The sequence below is a fragment of the Lissotriton helveticus genome, chromosome 5_1, assembly GCF_964261635.1.
Source record: "Lissotriton helveticus chromosome 5_1, aLisHel1.1, whole genome shotgun sequence".
NCBI lineage: Eukaryota > Metazoa > Chordata > Amphibia > Caudata > Salamandridae > Lissotriton > Lissotriton helveticus.
In genome coordinates, this window is record NC_136065.1 from 1,836,395,786 (window position 1) to 1,836,410,069 (window position 14,284).

At 46.4% G+C, this 14,284-nt stretch overlaps 1 protein-coding gene across 1 annotated transcript in view; it reads right to left on the bottom strand.

Moving 5' to 3' along the window:
* Positions 1 to 14,284, bottom strand: part of PDK2 (pyruvate dehydrogenase kinase 2) — an 85,350-nt gene that overhangs the window by 37,216 nt on the left and 33,850 nt on the right. Inside the window, exons 4-5 of the mRNA XM_078645243.1 lie at positions 11,172 to 11,356; positions 8,446 to 8,535 (exon numbers count right to left, since the gene is read on the bottom strand). Of these exons, the coding sequence (XP_078501369.1) occupies positions 8,446 to 8,535; positions 11,172 to 11,356 (275 nt within the window). The remainder of the gene's footprint in view (positions 1 to 8,445; positions 8,536 to 11,171; positions 11,357 to 14,284) is intronic.

Genomic DNA, 14,284 nt, shown 5'->3' on the forward strand with positions numbered 1-14,284 from the left:
TGAGAACAGCCTGTCCTACAGCTGCTTGCTGCTTGGAATGCACATCGACACAGTAATGTTTTGTAAATGTGTGCGGTGTAGACCACGTGGCTGCTCTACAAATGTCTTCCAAAGGAATGTTCCCTAGGAAAGCCATGGAGGCCCCCAACTTGCGTGTGGAGTGCGCCCTTGGGGGTATTGTTAAAGTACGTTTAGCTTTTTGATAACAGATCTGAATGCACTTAACAATCCATCTGGCTATTCCTGCTTTGGAAATAGGGTTGCCTTTGTGCTGGGCTGAGAAGGCAACAAAAAGTTGTTGTGTTTTCCTAAAGTGTTGTGTTCTGTCAATGTAGTACATCAACGCCCTTTTAACGTCTAATGTATGGAGCATTCTTTCTGCTACTGTTTGTGGGTTTTGAAAGAACGCGGGCAGGTCAATAGTTTGGTTGATATGAAACTGTGACACCACCTTAGGAAGGAATTTGGGGTTAGTGCGGAGCACTACCCTGTTTGAATGAATCTGGATGAATGGCTCTTGGATCGTGAGCGCTTGTAGCTCACTAACACGCCTGAGCGATGTAATAGCAATGAGAAAAGCCACTTTCCATGTCAGGAATTGAATCTCGCATGAGTGGAGTGGCTCAAAAGGTGGTCCCATCAGCCGAATGAGGACCACATTGAGGTTCCACACTGGAGCTGGTGGTGTTCTCGGAGGAATGACTAGTTTCAGTCCCTCCAGGAAAGCTTTAATGGCAGGCACCCTGAAAACAGAGAGATGCTGCCTGTTCTGGAGATAAGCCGCTATGGCGGATAAATGTATCCGAATGGAAGCGTACGCTAGATTGCATTTGTAAAGATGTAACAAATAGCAGATGATGTTAGGAATGGATGCATCTAGCGGGTTGATGTTGTGGTCTGTACAGTAAATGACAAACCGCTGCCATTTTGCTGCATAGCAAGCTCTGGTGGTGGGCTTTCTTGCCTCCCGGATGATGTCCATGCATTCAGGAGGCAGGTTGAGGTAGCCAAACTCTAGGACCTCAGGAGCCAGATCGCCAGATTGAGTTGTTGCGGATCTGGATGCTGAATGTCGCCATGGTTCTGCGTCAAGAGGCTTGGGGAGAGATGCAGCCTTTGATGCGGTACCACGGAAAGTTCTAGAAACGTGGTGTACCATGGTTGGCGTGCCCACGTTGGAGCAACCAGGATGAGCGTCATCGAGTGTTGCTTTAGCTTTCTTGCCACCAGCGGAATGAGAGGCGCTGGGGGAAAAGCGTACGCAAATCTGCCTGACCAGTTCATCCATATCGCATTCCCTTGCGATTCCGGGTGAGGGAACCTGGCGGCAAAGCTTTGGCATTTTGCGTTTTCCCTTGTGGCAAAGAGGTCTATCTCTGGATGACCCCACTGCTGGAAGTACGGGTGGAGTACTGATGGATGTATCTCCCACTCGTGCATTTGATGGCTGTACCTGCTGAGCAGATCCGCCATCTGATTGTCCTTGCCTGGGAGGTGTTCCGCCATGAGGAAGATGTTCCTCTGAATGGCCCACTTCCACATGCTCTGAGCCAGATGAGACAGCTGTGGAGAGTGAGTACCTCCCTGCTTCTGGATGTAGTACATGGCTGTCATGTTGTCCGTCCGGATCAACACGACCTTGTTGCACAGATGTACTTTGAAGGACTTGAGCGCCATGAAGATTGCCATCAGTTCTAGGTAGTTGATGTGCAACTTCTGTTGCTGCGTTGACCACAGTCCCTGCACCGTGTAGTGGAGCACGTGAGCTCCCCACCCCTGGAGAGATGCGTCCGTCGTTAGGATAATTTGTGGCACAGGCTCCTGGAACGGTCGGCCTTTGCAAAGGTTGTGTGGATTCCACCAATGCAGAGAGGTGTATGCCCGACCGGTCACCAACACTAGGTCTGTCAGTTGTCCCTGAGCCTGTGTCCACTGATTTGCCAAGCATTCTTGGAGCGGACGCATATGCAACCTTGCGTGCGGGACTATGAAAATGCAGGAGGCCATCATGCCTATCAACTGCATGAACACTCTCGCTGGTAGTGAGTGTTGCGGTCTGAACCTCTGGATGAGCGACTGAATGTTGTCGATCCTCACTGGGTTCGGCTGAGCTATAGCAGTCAGGGTATTTATCGTCGCGCCCAGATACTGCCGCACATGGGCTGGCTGAAGGTGCGACTTCGGGTAGTTCAGTGAGAACCCCAGACTGTGAAGGAGGTGAATGGTGTGGGACATGTCTGCGGCGCACTGCTGTTCCGATTTTGCTTGAACAAGCCAGTCGTCTAAGTAAGGGTAGACATGTATGTTCTGTCTCCTGAGGTGCGCCGCAACTGTCGCCAGACACTTTGTAAACACTCTGGGGGCAGTGGTCACTCCAAAGGGTAGGACTTTGAACTGATAATGCCTGTTTTGGATGGTGAACCTGAGGTATTTTCTGTGGGATGGGTGGAGTGGTATGTGAAAATAAGCGTCCTTGAGATCCAAGGTCACTAGGAAGTCCCCTTGGTTTAGCAGGGGAAGAATCTGCCGCAGTGTCAGCATGTGAAAATGTTCTGACAATATATACAGGTTGAGAGGGCGTAGATCCAGAATGGGTCTGAGGGATCCGTCCTTTTTTGGGATAAGGAAGTACAGGGAATAGACCCCTGTACCTTCCTCCTCCACTGGTACGAGCTCTATTGCGCCTTTTTGCAGCATCACCACCACTTCCTGCTGCAATAAGTGCAAGTGCTCTGCCGACATAGGACGTTGTCTTGGGGGAATGTTGGGAGGAGTGGATGTTAACTCCAAACAATAACCGTACTCACCCACCTGTCTGTGGTGATGGACGTCCAGACTGGCAGGAACTGCTGGAGTCTCCCCCCGACAGGTGTTGGATGGTCGGGGGCAGTGACAGAGAGTCACTGTTTGTTGGTGGCAGAGGAACGGGAGTTGTTGTTTCCTCTGCCTCTGCCCTTGGTACTATTTCCTCTGTAACCCCCTCTACCTTGCTTGGGGTACGAGGACTGTGCGCCACCTTTCGTGAATTGTGTCTGTTGTGCCAGGTGTCCTCTGGTAACACCGCGGGTACCTGAGCGACGAAAAGTGCTCCCCCTGAATTGCTGAGACTGAAGCGCCCCCATGGACTTTGCGGTCTCATTGTCTTTTTTAATTTTTTCGAGGGTGGTGTCAACCTCAGGGCCAGACAGTCTGTCAGGATTAACGGGCTGGTTGAGTATAGTTGTTTGAATGTCAGGTTTAAAACCCGATATGCGAAGCCATGCTTGGCGCCGTAACATGACGCTAGTGTTAATACCCCTAGCCGCTGTATCCGCCACATCAAGCGCACACTTTATTGCAGCGTTTGAAATGAGCTTTCCCTCCTGTATGAGCATCTCGGCTGCCTCCTTAAACTCATCTGGTAGGTGTTGAAGGAGCTGCTCTAGTGTGTCGTAATGCGCCCTATCATATCGTGCTAACAGTGCTTGTGTGTTCGATATGCGCCAGATATTGTCAGCCTGCGCAGCCACCCTTTTGCCAGATGCCACAAGCACTTTCGACTCCTTGTCTGGGGGAGGAGCTTCACCCGTTGTCTGGGAGTTCGCCCTTTTGCGGGCATTTGCGACCACCAACGAGTCCAGAGGCAACTGTCCCCGAATATATGCAGGGTCACCAGGTGCCGCTCTGTATTTCTTTTCAATACGCGGGTTCACCACTCTCGCCCTGGTACGTTCCTTAAAGATTTCCGGGGCATGCTTAAGGACATCTTTTAGCATAGGAAGTGTCTTAACAGTCTTTTCTGATGCTGAGAGTGTCAAACAAAAAATCTACTTCCACCGGGTCTGCATGCATGTCCACATTATGATTTGCAGCTGCCCGCTCTATCAAGGCATTAAATGCCGCAGAATCCTCAGTTGGGGATGTACGTGCACCAAAAACCTGTGGGTCGTGTACCACCTGATGGCCGCCCTGGTCAGCAGTGTCGTCATACGAGTCCTGTTGTTCATCAGGGTCATTGTCAGCCGGGAAATTGTACTGGTCATCCCGGTAATCTTCCTCTCCCCCTGAGTGGGTGGGGGAAGGTGATGGGCTCCTCCTTGGCGGAGGCTGAAGAGGTTCAACAAGGGCAGGAATATCCTGTGCCGGCCTTTTCTTCTTTAGTGGAATGACATAGGATTCCAATGGCTGGGAAGTGATCTTTCGCTTATAGAGCGTCAATTTCCCAGTTTCAGCATTGATGTAATGCTCAGATTGTTCCTCTGAAGCTTGACGTCGATCTAACCGGTCACCTAGCGTCGAAAGTTCTGACGGCTCAGTGATCTTTGGCACCGATTTTGGTGCAAATGCCTTTGGTGCCACCTTTGGCGGCAGTGTGTAAAGAAGCTTAATTGAAGGCTTCGCAGGTGCGTCAACCAGTTTCGGAGCCGACGGCGTGTGAGTGGTGGACGTCAAAGTCTTCTCCCGAATACGTTTGAGGGAGTCAGTGACCTGCTTAGTGAAGGAAGCGGAGGGTTTGGTAACTGATGCCCCATGTCCGTCACTATCGGAGGCCCTCGGTGTCGACGAGGTGTCTGCCGAAGCATATTCGGCTGCAATGGTCCGAGCCTCCTTTGCAGGCTTATGCGCCGATGGCGTTGCTTTCGATCCGGCGTCTTTGTGCCGATGCGTAGGGCCTCCGGACCTCGGGTCGTGTCCCTTTGTCGACTGTGCCTCGATCGGGCGTGTGCCTGTCGGCGCCGCAGTCGCGTCCGAAGGACTTTGAACAGTCTTAGTGGACTTTACCGGAGGAACCGCGCTCGACACGTGTTGGACGACCGTTTTTGAGGACGGGTCCTTGGCCACCTTTTGTGGGTGTGTCGGCTCGACAGCCTTCTTCGGTGTTGGCTCGACAGTCTTCTTCGACTTCTGAGTGCTGGAGGGCGCCGGAGTCGATGACGTAGCAGCCGTCGGCAGTTTAGATGGTACGGCGGCCATCTTTGGCGTTGTCGAATCCGAATGTTTCGGTTTCGATGGTACGTCGGCCATCTTTGATGTTGTAGAATCCGAAGGTTTCAGTTTCGGTTTTGATACGCGCAATGGCGTCTCCGCTGTTGAGTCCGTGGCCGGGCCAGAAGGCGGGGCCGGGGATAGCGGTGCCGGGTCGTGGGTAAGGCCGAGTGGCGATCCCGTGACCTGAGTCTGAGTCATGTAACTTTCGGGGCATAGCTCTTCCTCGGAGCTATCTTCCGCGGCCCCATAAACTTCTTCGTCGTCCCCTACCTCCTCGACGTATTCAAGGTCCTGGCCCTCGACGGGTTCTCCGGGGTCGGCCTCGACCTCCGTCGACGGTGGTGAAATCTGCAGATGATGGCTTGTGCCTTCTGCCTCGGGCTCGTTGAAGATGTCATCGGGTGCCGGAGCCTCTCGCTGGGCCTTGAGGCGCACCGCGCGCCGAAGCTTGAGCGTCTTCTTTGACCTGAATTTGGAGCAGGCCATACAGTCCTCCTCGTTGTGGTCCGGCGAGAGGCATTTGTTACAGACTGGATGCACGTCGATATGTGGGTACTTGGACCCACACACGGGGCAGCGCTTGAACGGACTTCGTTCCATGGTAAGTTCGTCGGGGTCTTGCTGCGACGACAGGGCCTTTTTGTCCGAAGAGTTATCGACTCCGCAGAAGTCCGACTCAAAGAGTCGGATGGAACACGAGCCCGGACGCGAACAATACCGACGGGTTAACGAAGGCCTTTTGGCCTTAAAGAAATAAGTTTATCGATTCCGACAAGGAGACGTCGAAAACACATCCGAACCCAATGGCGGAAAAAAACAATCTGGGGATGGAGTCGATGCCCATGCGCACTGTAGTCCAGGGGAGGAGCCACCTATCTCGTGATACTTCGAAGACTCTTCCAGGACAACAATGTGCAATCATCCGGACCCAACACTAGGCGGCGATCTATGCAATAGATATGAATTTAGCAGCCCACATGCCTCGAACATAAATAAATACCAGCTCTCTCTCAAACATTACGGTGAAAAACATGAACCCGCCCCCTTATCCTCACTCACTGGTATCAGCACGGACTGCCTCAATGATCTGCTGATTAAAGTGAAATCAGGATCTTCAGAGGACACCTGCCCCCCTAAAGTTTTAAAAACAGAGCTCTCCAATTTCTCGGACCCAGCCCTGTCTCTACTCAACCTCTCCCTCAACCTAGGGAAGGGACCTAGCATATTCATCGAGGCCATAGGAGTACCCCTCCAAAAGATAGTAGGCAAAGACCCACGTACATTGAAAAACTATCACCTCCATAGCCCTATTACCATTTTTGGCTATTGTACTCGATGCTCATGTAGTACGAAACCTCTGTGCTTTTACAGAGGAGTCCAAATTTCTAGACCCCTGTAAGGCTGGTTTCCCACCAGTCCACTCCACAGAAGCGATCGTCCTCCCTGTGTGAAGAATGTAACAGAGGCTTCATCCAGGCGCTGGTTCTCCGCGAATTGTAGGCGGCTTTAGACACAGTGGACCATAATCTCCTGGTGATCAGTGCCGAGACCACAGGGCTGCGGGGCCTGTTGCTTGACTGGATTACCTCCTTTCTAAAGGACCGTTCCCAATCTGTCCGTCTGAATGTCCACCTAAATTGCGGAGTCCCATAGGGCTCAACTCTCTCCCTACACCTCTTCAATCGATATATCTGCCCTCTAGTCCACACTCTCCCAAAGATGAATTGCACAATGTACAACTATGCGGATGATATGCAATTACTATTCAGGATGGACAAATCCCCTGAATCTAAGGAGAACTTTCAAACCATGATGCTGTTCATCTGCAACTGGATGAACAATAACCATCTGAGGTTAAACTCGTACAAAACAGAAATCGTCATCACCAAAAGCAAGCTTGAATATCGGACCGTGTCCTTTTGGCCTTACGAGATGAGAGCTACCCCACCACCATCTTCCCAAAAAAATAGTAAAGAGTGTCTGGGGTGATCATCGATAATGTACTTTCTATGAAGTCACAAACTGGGGCAGTGATTCCCTCATCCTTCCTAATGCTATGCAGATTCAGGAAAATTGCAAACTTCCTTACCCTAGAGGCCCTAACTCAAACTGTCATTGTCCTTGTCCTTTCTATTATAGACTACGCCAACTTTCTATGTGTGGCCTACCTAAAAGCCTCATTCACAGTCTTCAAATTGTACAGAACCAGGCAGCCCAAGTGATAAATCAACAATCTAAACGGTACCACATACCCCCATGATGAAAGTCCTCCACTTGCTGCCTCTGGAACAAAGAACATTCTTCCAAAATTGTTGCATTGTTTTAATCACTCAGTATCAAAAGTCCTGCCTTCTTTATCGCTCGTAAGTAGGAATACACCTCAAATCACCCACTGAGATCTTCCCTTATGAAGTATCTGTCAGTGCCTAAATTAAAAAAGAAGAGAAGGGGTGGCACCAGATTCTCAGTTATTGCTCCAAGTATTTGGGCTTCTTTCACCCCCAGAGATCAGATTGGCCTCATGCTCCATAAAATTCAGGACACTGTTAAAAACCTATTTAGAAAAGGCATACAATGAATGTCCTGGTCAATAGTAACTAATCCACTCGTTTCACTTTCAGAGCCATGAAACCGACTGGTGTACAGGCGCTGAATGAATACAGGTAACATAACATCAAGCTAGTTATGCTCTTGATGGGCTCTTCGGTGGAGTACAGCATGTACTGAGTCTCAAAAGTGTTTACAGCATTACTTTTATAGACCAGTGCTTTCTTAATTTTATTTTTGAAATTTTATAATGCGTGTAGCAACACCAAGAGGTTTCCCGGTGCAAACCATGCAGGAGAGGTACATAGGAGCATAAGATTACAACTGTTCATCAAAGCACATGATACTGCAGTGGCCATCTGCCTCTGGTGCATAACCACTGGCACGGGCCTCAGGAACCGTTTTATACCCCCCAGCCCCCCAAAAAACTGGCAGCACTTACAACAGGTCTAGCACTCACAAATAACCTGCAGCTGTGGGTTTCAAGCAAAACTCGACTCAGTAGCCCTGCCAGTGCATTCTTGTCAATATAGATCATCTTTTGCAAAGGTGCAGTTTAGCCAGTGAATCACTGCTTGGTAACTTTTCATTTCTTCCAATATTGCAGAAGAAATTGGATAGTTACCAAGGTTCACTGGAATAACTGCAATTTTGTATTGAGTGCTGCCAAATGGAGGTGTGTGTGTGTATATATATATACACAAACACTCCTGCTGACTCCCTCTCCCCCTCAGATGTCTCCCTCTAATGTGCGAACACTGAATAGGTAAGAAAGCACATTAAATACAGACCTAGTGGCTTTGCCAATTCAATGCTTATTCAACTTGCTACACCACTGATTTGGTTTGTTGTTGCCTTCTATGAAATGATCGGAGACGTAGGAAGGGGAAGTCTATGAAAGCTCTTCCACAAGAACAAATGTCAACATACCTCTCACTACGTCAGTCACATCACAGTTCGGATCGATGCTTCCAATGTGTTTGGGATGTGCAGGGTTTGTCGTTCCATCAAAAATCAAAGCTGAAAAGATAAACAGAGTGAGATGAGGAGCATTGTAAGCAAAGGTGTCTGTACTCGTGTGCTAAAGTACGGCACAGAGGTCATATTAAAATGTTTGGAATCGGTGTGATAAGTGTCCCGCTTAGCTTGTAGTTGCCCCACATTGTGCCATAAATTCTGTCACCTTCTTATCCACCACCTCTTCTGGTGTTGAGATCATAAATTAAGTGAATCAATATTAAGATAAGAACTTCTTCTGACACTTGCCTGGTACACTCTTCCTTGGGCCTATTGTCCCTTCTGTCCCCTGCTTGTTAAAGACCAATAAACGCATGTGCATTAACACATGGAGGCTCACTTTCATCCTGGTGGGCAACCATCTTGGTCCAACGGGCCCAGAGAGGCTTGATGATCCGACTCAGCCCTCTAACGATCCCAGTCGACATGGGAGTCTTTGTTCAGCTTTTTGTTTCTTAGAAATAATCTTCCAAAGCAGCAACTTGTTTCTGAGAACCAAAACAATAGCCCTGTGAGGCTCCCGATGCTGCAAAAGCCATGTGTCTGTGGGGTATGGGCAGCAGCCATCAGCTGAGCCACTGGATTCAAGCTAGCCAGACTGAAGAAGGGTGATACTCAGCAAGCGTGGGACAGTCTTTAATTTGTAACCAGCTGTATCCTTCCAAATCGCCTAGCGGACCCTGTCAAAGCGCTTAGAGACCTCTGGGTTATAGTGCGCTATATAAATCAAATAAATAAATAAATAAATAAATAAATAAATACCCCGAAACCGGTCTCAGGATGCTTGTTTTTGGTCCAGTAAAACGAATGATGTTGGAAAATCATTATTGCCCCTCGGAGCGATAGATATTTAATAATTTAAAAAAAATATTAACATTTGTAAAACATTTTAACAACCCTGTCCAGTCATCTAACTGTACAAGACAAAGACACTGATAGTGTGCAATAAGTAACATATGGGTAATTAATTTAGATTCACCTTGGTTGAACACTTCAAACGCGATACTAATTAATTTAGTAACCAATCATACTCAGTGGTGATGAAATTATAATTCAAAACTGCAAAATGTAGCCTTGTGATTATATCGCTCAGGCACTATGGATGTTGAGTCCAGCGCCACAGCACCAATAGTTTCAGCTTCTAGAAAATTGAAAAATTAAGATAATACACCATAAATGGTATATTAGAATTCGAATGGCCTACCTTTAACACTTCTAATGATTGGCACCATTTGCAGGAAAGACTGAGCTGTATTACCTTATAAATAAATTGCATATCGTGGCTTGGGAAAAGAATTTGATAGGCCTGATGTGAAAGGGAGCAAGAGAAAGCCCACAGATAGACCACTACAATAAAGTTTAAAACTAAAGTAAACTAGACAAGCAGTAATGCACCTGGGTCAAGAAAACAAACTTCGCTGAAGACACCACATCTTGAAAATATTTGACTTGTGTACCATTTAAGAAGCGGATTATCAATTGACAAAAACCCAATGGCATTTTGGTGCTGGTTCTTGGTTTCTTTAAGGATGTGAGGCTCATGTCCTTCAAAGCATTCGAAGCAAAACAGGCTTCATGTTCTCCAGAGTAAGCGACAAACATAGCTGGGCTGAACAGCAGAGGCTTCATCAAAGCGCCAGCTTGGTAACCAGCACGGAAAGTACAGTACAGGTCCAGCTAGGCAACAGCTATGGCTGTCTTCGTCACTCGGTAGAAGTCACCTCTTCTAGATTGCTTTTGGTACTCAGGTAAGGAACAAGTTATTTATCTGTGATTACTGGCATGTTGATTAATACATTTATTTTCTTTGCAAACTTCTCCCATAAAGTGTCGGGCCCTTAAAAGTAAAAGCTGTTTTTAACGATATCATGATTTTGGTTTCCGTCATATGTCTTAATGACTGGCCCCTACTTGAAGACCACAATGCACTCGGATACAGCTTCCACCTCAGAATAATTCCCTCAGGATGCCATGTGCTGTGTTCTATTTAAACATGTGCAACGTTTTTACATGTTATCCTCTTCTTACACCACCAAGGGGATGTGCATAGGTCACGTGAATCTACTTCAGAGGAAAGGGATGGTTACATGCAAAGAATGTTTTCTGTTTGCTACATTAATCTCTTGTAAATATACATGCAGTGAACTGGCTTTAAAGCAGCACCCTATAGAAAGTGATGGTTGGCTTGTAGTGGAAGAAGAGGAACAATGTTTTTGAAATGGCCTGGCTTTTCTTCTAGCTTGAATATCAATAACACATTATCTGGTACTGTACAGCAAGCACCCCAGTGCCTTTTGGATAGGTCCGGCTATAGAATACACACAAACATAGTGTTTTGTGGATGTATGTACAAATTACCATGTAGCCGCTATGTAAATGTCAGTAAGGCGCACGGTGCATAGAACACTATGGTGGCACACTTTTAACATATGGACTACAGTCTTGGTGGTACCTGGAGTTACGATTAGAACATGCGCAATGGGTTTGTATGCAACTTACACACCATATTGCCAGATCTAAATATCCTTCTCTATTGCACTTGTTCTCGGCTTGAAGATCACTGTGCTTGCCAGCTTTCTCCGTCCCTCGTGATTTTTGAGATGTTTCCTCTCTTTATTAAGAAAGACTCTTTTACTCACTGTGCTGGTTGATCAGCATGCGGATGGAGATGCGGCTCAGGTAGAAGCGGTCCAGAAAGTATTGCACATTCTGATTTGTCACTGGGTCGACGCCGAAGGCTTCCTTGTACTCAATGACCCCCTGGGCCATAGTTGGAACCACATCATTGTGCCGGTTCCTGATGGTGATGAGTGCGTTTGTGAACCTTTAAGAAAGTAAGGAGATGGAATTGGTCTCAATTCCTCTCTATACACCATCTTCCTCTGCAACATCGTCTTAATCTCTTCTCATCTCTATGCTAATGACAAGCACATCATTTCTTCCCAGTCATCCCTCAATCTCACATCCAATCTAAAATCTGACTGCCTCACAGAAAATCACACACTGGATGGCACACCACTCCCCCATGGCTCCTGAAACACCTACTTTCCCACACAACAAAAATTGAGATTTTTTAACTCCCCATCTTTGTCTGTAAGGCAGCGTATAGCAACTCCCTCAACCAACTTGAAAGGAACCTCTCCTGCCACCTCCCATTGAGTGATGTGCTCAGCAAACAACTACTTTCCTGCTCAAAGCCACCTTATAACACACTCTAAACCAGTTGCAGCGTCCCCTACCAAAGTGGCGGGCATGCTGGAGGAGCTGGGGGGTGAAAAGGGTGTGGTATGGGGACAAAATAAAAAATTAAAATAAACTTACCTGATCGTCACTGCCTCTGCCATCCGCTCCATCCCGCTCTTCCTTCTTCTGTCGAGAGGCTCCGAGATACCAATGCGGCCAATCATGATGCTGCAGGAAAACAGCATCAGGATTGGCCTGAGCTACAACTTTGCGCTCCCAGGCAGACTGGGAGCCTGAGCCTGCTTTCTCCAGCCCCAGCTGGGGCTGGAGAAAGCTTCACTGCGCATGCGGTGTTTGGCTGGCCTGAAATATCTGGCCAAAAACCTAATGCGCAGTGAAGTGACAAGGGTGCACTAGAACTCACTCCCTCACCACAGTGTTATTCCTCTAGACCCGCCCCCAAGACTCGTCGGAGTCTTGGGGACGGGTCAATAAAACAATAATAAAACTGGATAGAACCATGTTTTATTATCCTTTTATTTGCGGCTGGTGACAGGAGGGGTGGCGGCGCTGCTTTAAACAGGTACTTTAGACTAATCACAATCCTCCACTGCAATTCCCCTCAGCACGGAAACCCTAGTTGAAACTCCTCTCCACATGAAGCACCCTCTTATGGTCAACCTCAATGATCACAGCACCTAAATCATCATTGCGACAATCGCTACTTTTCCCCTCTTGCCCTGCTAGATCAGAAAACTGTATATAATACTCACTATCGTAAGGTCTGATACTGTAATGTCACTGCATTGTGCCAGTTGTCATTAAATAAACATACAATACACACACACCTACAGCAACAGATGAACGCAGGATGTCATATTTTAACTGCAAGAACAAGGTTACATCTAAACTTACAAACCAATTTATAATATTGTATCTAAACTCTTATACTGTGACATCTGTGCATAACACTGTATCTGTACTCAGAAACCTCAATGAGGGTGATGGATTGTTCAGCAAGTTTAACGCCCACTGGTGTGCAGAGTTCTAATTCTAACATTAGGGACTCATCCTTCTGTCCTTTTCAAAGAAGTAAACTGAGCAGCTGTACACTGAGTAATGGTAGCATCCATTATTAGCAAGGCTTAAGGCTTAGAAGTGACAGAATTGTGCTCCTTAGTATTAAGTAAAAGTGGTTTTCATTAAAATACACAAATGTACTCACAGACCTGAGCCAAGGTGCTCTCAAACAACACTGAGCTATACCCACTATGTTAAAAGATCACATCACAAAGTACAAAAAACAAAGACAACCCGTCGCCACAAAAGGACTTGGGTATTTATTGGATACATTATAAAACAATTGGGCCCATTGAAGTAAGTATTTAATTGTACTTTTCAAATTCATCCTAAGTGGTTGTACTACTAATTAGCGACTCCAACAAAAGCGTAGTACAAGAATATCGAGGACAGAATATCGAGGAATAAAGGTAAGTGCAAATAGGAACTTATACATTTACTAGTCCTATATCTACGAACTTTGAACATATATGTACCACATTGATACATATATGTGGTTTAGGTATACCAAATCTGGACTTACCAGTCAATGTTTTTTTCCCCTGATATTTTGTCCTCGATATTCTGTTCCACCAATACTGTGGGTTCAGTATTCGGCGTGGACACCATTCAAGGTGTTAAAGTATATTTAGGCTGTCTGGTTTTAGGTTTAAACCTATAATACCTTATAAAACTCCACTGGAAGAGAAATAGCCCTCACCAGTGTAAAGATATAAAAACTGGGAAAAAACCTGCAAAAACACAAACTAAATGCCATTCAAAGAAAGGAAAAGGAGAGGGAAAGAGTAATTTTTATTTCTTCCTGAAGGGGCCACTACAATGTAACTTGGTTATATAAGGTAGCAGTAAGAAAGACTGAGCTAATATTATTCTGCTTGAGTTTTGTTTTTGGGGATGTCAGTAAAATATTGTTTCTTCTTCCTTTTTCAGTTTTGTACAGGGGTTAGAAGCATGTTTTAGTTGTTTATTTATTTTATAAACTGTAGGGAATCAGGAAATATCAAAATAATATTTGATTTTTAGCTATATTTGAGTCTTTCACTGATAGGAAAAATGTAGGTTTCCTTAGAATCTTTCCATAAATGCTATACTATCCATGTGGAAACCGTTTACAGCACTTTAGCAGAGTTATGAAGCCAAAGGCAAAAAATATGAGGATCTTTGGTCACATATTGATTGTGATTTGAAAAAAGTACACTCTCTTGCACTCTTAGATTTTTAAAGGAAAGCATGACTGCTGTAGTGGACATAATTAAAACAAAACTACATTCTGAAAACACCCGTGTCGAAGTGTTCAGCCTAATTGGTGTAGATGTGAAACATCTCCTTGAGAGTAGGCCGGGCGACACTTTTAGTGACGTTGGCACTGCAACATGTTCCATGTTAGAGCGTTCGGCACTTGGAAAGCAAAGAAATGTTGAGGAGCAATTCAGGAACTTTTATCTTACAATGTATGAGAAATAGCCCTTCACTAACCATGGCATTTGAA